At 39.6% G+C, this 9,044-nt stretch overlaps 1 protein-coding gene across 1 annotated transcript; it reads left to right on the top strand.

The window, feature by feature from the left end:
* Positions 1-6,721: 6,721 nt before the first annotated feature.
* SF3B5 (splicing factor 3b subunit 5) lies at positions 6,722-7,474 on the top strand. Its single transcript, XM_025866277.2, has one exon. The coding sequence runs from the start codon at positions 6,860-6,862 to the stop codon at positions 7,118-7,120; it is 261 nt and encodes an 86-aa protein (XP_025722062.1). The 5' UTR covers positions 6,722-6,859; the 3' UTR covers positions 7,121-7,474.
* Positions 7,475-9,044: the final 1,570 nt, after the last annotated feature.

Raw genomic sequence — 9,044 nt, 5'->3', positions numbered from 1 at the left:
CTTTCTTCCAGTTTCACCTGCAACTTTTACTCTAGGTAGACTGTAATGAACCATGTTTAATTGGGTACTTGAAATGTTGCATAGAAAGTCAGTCCTATCCATTTCACTTCTTGTTCTTAGATTCCATACTCTAATTTCTGATTACTGATGTTCAAGCACCTGGCTCAGCTAATGAAAAATTGTTCCTCATGGTCCTTTTGGATAACTCATTGAAGCAACTCTATAATAGTTAAAATTTAGTATAGTCACAATTTTGTAAAGCCTTATCATAGGTCTTTTTTTCTCCCTTTAACTCCATTGAAAAAATTGTTCCCCTCCAATTTACATCTCTTAAGCTTAGGGTTAAGAATGGTGGCAACTTTGTGGTGGCTAGTCCCAACTCCTGGGGGATGCTGTGAGATTTTGAGTATCTCCCTGACTAATCCAGCATGAGAACAGTATTCTAATTCAACAAGTATTTATGGAGTGCCAGCAATGGGTAAACCATTATGCTAATATAATGGAGAAAAAAGTTACATATTTCAAAAGAACTTACATTTAAGTGAAATATGTCATATGTATCCAGATTACACCATAATTTATGTAATTATTCCTTTCTTGTTGGCAGTAAAGTTGTTTTCAATCCTTTGCTGTCACGCAAGACATTGTCATAAACATTCATTCATTAATTTATTCAGTAAATATTAATATAATACCTGTGATATGTCAATCATTAATCTTAGTGCTGCAGGATTTCATATCACTGCAATGAATAGAAAATGTATACAATACTTCAAAGTTCCTTTGTGAAACTTCTCCAGAGAAATTTTTGTTCAAAAATTACACCAGCCTGTGTTTTAATGTAATCACTAAAGATCAGAGAGGGACAGCCTATTAAATTTCAAATGAAGAGTTATAGAATGCATGTCTGCGGCAATCATATTTTCCCCAGGAGCAATTATAAAATTGATACAGAACTCTTTATTATTTCAAAACATATGCCCAATTAGAGGCAAAACTCTTCAAAAATAGAGTTCTAGATCTGCTCAGATATATGAAACCCAGTATATCCAGGAAAGAAAAGCTGAAGCTAAAGACATTTTTAATCACAGGAACATCAGCTCATGTCTAGCAAACTTCTTTTTAAAATTTCCCTAAATTCTATGTCACCTAAATTCTATATCACCTAAATTCCACATCACTCTTTAATCCAACTAAATATAAAACCCCAAAGTAAAATTTGCATGAAAAGAAGAGAAGGACTGCTTGCTTTCCTCCTAAATTATCAGAGTTTTCGTGCCTTTAAAAATACAGCAGACTGAAGTTTTGTCTTCAGCAGCTCCGCCACATGGACCGTTCCTGCTTACTGTGGTTGAGAAACTCCAGGTGCCTCCCTATAAAATGTTCTCAACCACCAGGCTATGTGTTGGCGTTAAATACTGTTTTGGCGTCCCCTAGTGTGAAACATGGTATCAACACTTGCACATGTTGAAAATCACTACATTTTAAAACTTGCTTACAGACAAAAAATGATACCTGAAATAATCTTCCACCAAAGGAAATGTGACTTTAGTTTATGTCCATTTGAAGTTCATATTTTTCTGCAATAATAATAAGATGTAAATACAATTTCTGGATACAGAAGACATTTGACAATAAGAGGGTGGTTACTTCGAGTACGATACATCCACACAATGAAATATTATACAGCTATTAAACAAGACTGAAAAAAAGAGAATGAGAAAGCTCTTCATGTACTCCTCTGGGATGATCTCCATGATATGTCAAGGAAAATAAAAGATTCACTTTAAAAGGAGTAAAATGTCATATATATTTGTGTTTGCCTATATACATCCACTAAAAAAGTCTCTGGAAGGATACACAAGATACATATAACCACGGTTACTTACTGGGGGTGGGGTGGGAAATGGACAGGTGTTAGAAACTGCATTCCTCTGTACGCTTCTTTTGTTTTTGAATGACACCTTGACTATTCAAATGATTAAATGACTTTTGGAGCGCCTGGGTGGTTCAGTCAGCTGAGCATCCTGCTCTTGATCTCAGCTCCGTTCTTGATCTCAGTGTCATGAATTCAAGCCCTACGTTGGGCTTCACGCCGCGCATAGAACCTACTTAAAAAAAAAAAAAAGAAAGAACAACAACAAAATATGAAATGACTTTTAAAAAATTTGAAGCCATCAGCACAAGAACAAGAATAATGAAAAAAGAAAATGTTACCTTGCATTTCCAGACTTAAAAAATAGACAAGACAAAATATAATTTTCTGTCTAAAATATATTTTTTTCTTTTCCTTTTTTCCGTAAGCTTGTAAGTTCAGTTAAAAATTCTAAACTATTCATAAGTCTAGCAAAATTTCACAATCACTCTTAAGAGGACTTTGGATAAAATTTAGTTCCACTCCAAATTTTTACTCTAAAAACATTTTAAACCACACTTATTAATGTAATATGTTGCATTTTCCTTGTAAGTATTGCAATTGTCTGACTTACAAATAAAGCTTTTTCATGTACTTAAACTGTGTTCACAAATCTAATTAAATTTACAAATATGTAAAAAGACACAAGTTTTCTTATATATTCCTCATCACTGTATAAAACCATTACCACTAAATTGTGTCCCCCCAAAATTCATGATGAGGTCTTAACTCCCAGTAACTCAATGTGGTTGCATTTGAATGGAGGGCCTTTAGGTAAAATGAGGTCATATGAATGGACCTTAATACAATATGATTGACTTTTTATAAGAAGAGGAGATTAGGACACAGGCATACAGAGGGACACAGAGGGAGGATGGCCATCAGCAAATCAAGGAGAGAAGCCTCAGAATGAAACCAACTCTGCCATCACTTCGATCCTGGACTTCTAGCCTCCAGAACTATGAGGGAATAAATTTCTATTGTTTAAGGCGCCCAGTCTGTGGTACTCTGTTTGGGCAGCCCCAGCAAACTAATACACCTTAGCTCTTAATTACTACATGTAAATGTATTTTCCATCTAGTTCTAAAGGCCTTTGAATTTGAGGAATTCTCTCATATCCTTAGAATAATTCTTAATGATATGGAATTATTAGTTTCCCTGGCTTTGACTATGTAATCACAACTTCCATGAGGATTTTACTGACAACTCTAAATTCATGTGGCAAGGCAAAGGATCAAGAATTGTTGGGACGCCTGGGTGGCTCAGTTGGTTAAGCATCTGCCTTCAGCTCAGGTCATGATCCCAGGGTCCTGGGGTCAAGCCCTCATCATCAGCAGGGAGCCTGCTTCTCCCTCTCCTGCTCCTCCTGCTTGCGCTCTCTCTCTGTCAAATAAATAAATAGAATCTTAAAAAAAAAAAAAAGAATTGTAAAGATATTTCCAAAAGAAGGAAATTGTATGGGCTTTCACCCTGTCAGATATCAAGACTTATTATAAAGGTATAATAATTAACATCTTAACAAATTTTTTAAAATAATAATTAACATCTTGTGTTACCGATGCATGTATAGACAAAGAGACTAATGGAACAGAATACCCAGAAACAGATCTATGCATATACAATAAAAGGATTAAAGATGAGTAGGGAAAGGTTGTACTATTTAATGAATTATCCTTATCACCAGGGACTAGTCAGCCAAATAGGAAAATGTTTGAAAATTAGATCCTTAAAGCCAACAAATCAAAACAAAAACTTCCAAGTAGATTAAATTTCTAAATATAAAAAGTCAAAATTATAAAACTTTTAGAACAAAGTAAAGGAAACTTTTTTATGGCCCTAGGGTAAAAAAAGAGTTATGCTTGATTTCACTTTTTTAATCCAGTTGCAAGAAGCACCAACCATAAAGGAAGGCTGATACATCTCACTACTTTAAATTTAACTTCTGTACACGATACCATAGAGAAAGTGTAAAGATGTATCACAAACTGGAAAAAAAATACTTTCATTGCATATAACTAGCAAGCCGGGTATTCTGAATATATAAAGATCTCCTAAAAAATTAGTAAGAAAAAGACAAGCATCCCAATTTAAAAAATTGTCAAAGAATATGAATATGCAATTCACCAATCAGAAATATAATGGACCAATAAACTCATAAAAAACATGCCCAGAGGTGCCTGGGTGGCTCAGTCAGTTAAGCAGCTGCCTTCAGCTCAAGTCATGATCCCAGGGTCCTGGATCAAGCCCCATGTCGGGCTACTTGCTCGGTGAGGAGTCTGCTTTCCCTCTGCCACCCCACCCCCATGCTCTCTCTCTCTCTCTCTCAAATAACTCAATAAAATCTTTTAAAAATAAATAAATAAAAATTAAAAACATGCCCAGTCTCCCTAGTAAGCAGGGATCGCAAATTAAAGACACAGTGAAGTTCTATTCCACCCATTGAATTAGAAAAAAATTTTAAATGTCTAAGAACACAGTTTTGGGAAGGATGTGGATCAAAAAGAATTCTCAATTCTCTTGCTGGGAAAACCAATTGGTATAACCAGTTTGGAGAGCAATTTGGCAACAACTAGCAAAACTTGAAGATACTCATTCCTATGTCTCAACAAGTTTTTACCTATATCTATGCCCTAAAGAAACTCCTTCATGTGTATAAGAATATATATATGCAAGAGTATTTATTGCAGCATTGTTTCTTATGGCAAAGATGTGAAATTAAATGTCCATTATTGAGATAATGGACATATTATGGTATATTAATTCAACAGCATACTACACAACAGGAAAAATGAACTAAAACTACATATATCAACATGGACTCTGATGAGGGAAAATACAGGGTGTCATTTTTGTTTTTTTTAAAGGTTTATTTGACACGGGGGGGTGGGGGGTGGGGAGCACAAGCAGGGGGAGCGGCAGAGAGAGATGGGAAGCAGGCTCCCCGCTGAACGCTTAACGACTGAGCCACCCAGTCGCCCCCACAGGCTGTCATTTATGTAAAGCTTCAAAACATGCGTAACAATAACCCCTTGGATACACAAACTTTCAGCAATCAAAAACAAAAACAAAAACAAAAACAAAAAAACCCAACCAGACTCAGGTATGATTAACTCTAAATTCAAGCTGGTTTCCTGAAGTAAATAGATTAGGGAAGGGAACACAGAGAACTTCAACTTTATTTGTATAGTTTTATTCCTTTGAAAACCAAAACCAAAACCAACATAACAAAGTTGGAAACAACAATGGCAAAATTGCAAGCTTTGATATATCCGGATGGTGAATCCACAGGTAGGTCTTATAATAGTCTCTACATTTTAGGGATGAAATGTTTGTTATAACATGGTTTAAACCAAAGAATAGGAATTTTGTTTTGTTTTGTTTTTGGTACAGGCATTTGATCCCATAAGGAGTATTTTTTGGGGGTCATTTTCTTTCCTTTAAATCTTTTTTTAAAAAATAAAAATTGTTTTAGGTGTGCAACATGATTTGATATACGTACATAATGAGATGATTACTAACAGTCAAGCTAATTAACACATCCCTCTCCTCACAGTTACCTTTGTGTGTGTGTGTGGTCAGAGCACCTGAAATCTGCTCTGTTGGCGAATTTCTAATACTCAACACAATATTAACTTTAGTCATCATGCTGTACATTAGATCTCTAGACGTATTCATCTGTACATAACTGCAACTTTGTGTCAGAATAAAACTATTTTAAAGTTATCTTTCTCCCAGTAAAGAGTTCCTTCTATTTGGCTGCCAGACAGTTGTTCACCCATTCATCAAATGTTTTTTGAGAATACAAACTCTGCTGGGCCATGAGGATATCATAAAAAGATATCATAAAAGAAGCATATGATAAAAGACAGTATCAAAAAAGTATAAATTACTTTTCTCAAGTAGTTTGAATTCACACGAGGAAGTTCTTAAACCAAAAAGTAGGGTATAAAGCGATAATAATGAAGAGATGTACAAGAAGCAAAAAAGGAAGAGAATTTACATCTGTCTGGTGTGGCCAAAGCCGATTTCAAGGAGATGCTTTTGAGCTGACTTAAAGAGAGAAGCTGTTTGCCAAGGGAACAAAAGCATTCCAAGCGCAGGGAACATCTAGTACAAAGAACTGGAGAGGCGAGCTGCACGGAATGTTGAGAAATACAGGCTGGGGTGTGTAGGGTGGGGCGAGGACTTGGAGGGAGGCTATCAAATTAAGAAGCCGGAGAGGAAGGAGGGGCTTGGTGTGGGAGCCGGAACGTGTCAGAACTAGTACAGTACTTGAGTCAGCAGGCAGGAAACGGCGGCCCTGCGAGCGTTGAAATAACGTTCACTTTCCACAGCTTATAAGACACATAGTTGGGACCAGACCTTGCGTCTACTGATTTTCAGGGTGATCCATCCAGGCTGTCACATTCGCTCCGAAATCAAAATTATACCGAGTTCACTTTCACGGTTGCCTGTAGCCCTGTCCTGCATGAGCTTCCCATTTCTTCTCAGCTTTCAACCTCCGAAGGATGCTCCCAGCCTCCCCGACACCACGCTCCATTAGGCAGCCGGCGGGCTCTTAAACGGCGACGACGGGTCCCAAACGTGGGCGGGCGTGCACGAACCCTCGGAGACCACAGGTCCCGGCATGCAAAGCTCCCGGTTAGAAAAAAGACCACTAAGTGAACCATAATGCAACGCTCTACGAGGGGGGAGGGGCTCTCTATGGGGGGGAGGCCGACTTGTAGCGTCGCCTAGGCAACTCCAATTCCGTGACAGAATACACTTCCGCTTCCGCCTCTGAGCCCTAGGACCGCGAGTCCAGGCAGCTTCGTGGCTGTGGCGTCATTCGCCTGCGACTGAGCGGCCCGGAGGTTCCGTACCGTGGGCCTCTCTCCCGCGTGAAAACCTAGGGCAGCTCCTTCTCTGTGGCCTCTGACCTGGGAGCAAAGAGAAAGCGGCGAGATGACTGACCGCTACACCATCCACAGCCAGCTGGAGCACCTGCAGTCCAAGTACATCGGCACGGGCCACGCCGACACCACCAAGTGGGAGTGGCTGGTCAACCAGCACCGCGACTCTTACTGCTCCTACATGGGCCACTTCGACCTTCTCAACTACTTCGCCATTGCGGAGAATGAGAGCAAAGCCCGAGTCCGCTTCAACTTGATGGAGAAGATGCTGCAGCCTTGCGGACCGCCAGCCGACAAGCCGGAGGAGAACTGAGACCCCGGTGCTGTCACTGCTGTGCGGGAGCCTCTCCTGAGTTCCCCCCGTTTGCCGTCATTCCCGCGTGTTCCTTCCCCAAGTGGACCGATTCTCCATTGCTCCCGTTTCTCGTGCCTTCCTTGTACAGAAGTGCTTCCCTAGGGGCGTCCCGCCTGACCTGCCTTCCTGTGGACCCTTCGGAACACAGCGTTGGGAGACCATCAGGACCCCCGAGAACTGAGACGGTGGAGACGTCCTAAAGCCAGCAAGAGAGGGGCGGAGGCACTGGAATGAGACGGGATTTGGAAGCTCCTTTTTGGCTAGTTGATTGTCGTCGTCGCTTTTTCCATAAAGTTTAGAAATTTTTCAGTCTCTTTGGTGTGGACTACTTGTGTTCGGGTGGAGGGAGTCCAGGGAAGGCTCTGGGATTTTGGTTTCATAGGAGACGGAAGAGGCGGGAGGTGGGCGAGTTAAGCACAAGGCCAGCGTTCATTGCCAGACACTTAAATCCGCCTTGCACACTCTCCCAAGACATTTTTTCAGGCCCATAACGCCTTCTCTTGAGGTTTGTGATCACTGTATCCCTCCTTCGTTTTCTTCCATTCAAAAAATCTTGGCTAGCATTGTCCACTCCTCTCTATGTAAGTTGCATCCTCTCTTAAATCTTGGGACTCTGGACACATCCCTGAAAAATGACAAACGAGTTCTTTCATTCATTCAACATTCAACAAATATTTGTTGAGTTCTATCTGGCGGGCATTTTGCCGCGCTTTTGGAGCTTATGTTATACTTGGGGGCGGGGGAGGCCGCACACATTGTAGGCATGAACAAGCAAGTAGTAGAAGGTGTTGTGCAGGATGGGAGTAGCAGTACGTTTGCGGTGCAAGATGCTTCTGTTAGACTATTGAGATGATTACACTTGAGCAAAGACTTTAAGGAAGGGAAGGAAATAGCCTTGGGGGAAAACTGGGGGAATTGTTTTCCAGGCAGAGGGAACTGCCAGGACAATGGTGCTAATACTGGAATTGTGTCTGGCTTATTGGAGAAACACCAGAGAGGCAAATGTGGCCGGAGAGAGTGAGCAAGGGTCAGAGTAGAGGGATAGGTAATGGCGGAGGAACAGATAAGAGTAGAGCCTGGTAGGCCAGTGCGAGAACTTGTGACTTATCCTGAGGGAAATAGGGAACCATTGGAAGTAACGGTTTTATTCAGTAATGTGATCTGACATATTTTAGATCAGTAACTCTCAGATATTTTAGCCTTGGGACTTCATTACATTCTTAAAAATTCTTGAAGACCGCACAGAGTCTGTTTATGAGGGTGATAGCTGTTGATATTCATCAAACTAGAAATTAAAATGAAATTTTAAAGTATTTAGTAAATCGTGTAAAGATAACAAAACCATCACATATTAGCAAAAAAACTTTATGAAAAATAACTTTTTCCAAAAGCAATTTAGTGAGAAGAATGTTTTGGGGTTTGTTTGCTTTTAAGTTTTGCGGATGTCTTCAATGTCAGGTTTAATAGAAAACAGCTGGACTCTTCTATCTGCTTCTATACTTGAACTATTGTGATATGAAGTTTTGGTTGAAGTTTGAAAAATCCTCTTCACAAAAATAGGTGGTAAGGGAGGAATATTCTAATAGCCTTTTCAAATAATTGTGGATAATCTTTAATTCTCTACCAAAATTCCAACAAGTGGTAATTTCTTAAAACTTAGTTATAACAGATCAGATCAGGACTCTGATCAATGAACTTTCATTCTGTTACATTAGAATTCATTCATCTATCTGGAACTTGGAAAGAATCTTTTTCCCAGACATGATTTTGTAACATGTCTCCCTCATTTGGAAAGTATTGGCTCCCTGAGTAATAGAGGCCTTCCAGTCTTGACACATCTCATTATACATATCAAAAAATCACACTTACTAATATCACCACT

The sequence above is a fragment of the Callorhinus ursinus genome, unplaced genomic scaffold (genome assembly GCF_003265705.2).
Source record: "Callorhinus ursinus isolate GAN/ISIS: 27379988/994484 unplaced genomic scaffold, GSC_fseal_2.0 scaffold6, whole genome shotgun sequence".
Lineage (NCBI taxonomy): Eukaryota > Metazoa > Chordata > Mammalia > Carnivora > Otariidae > Callorhinus > Callorhinus ursinus.
This window is presented reverse-complemented; position numbering and strand designations above follow the sequence as displayed.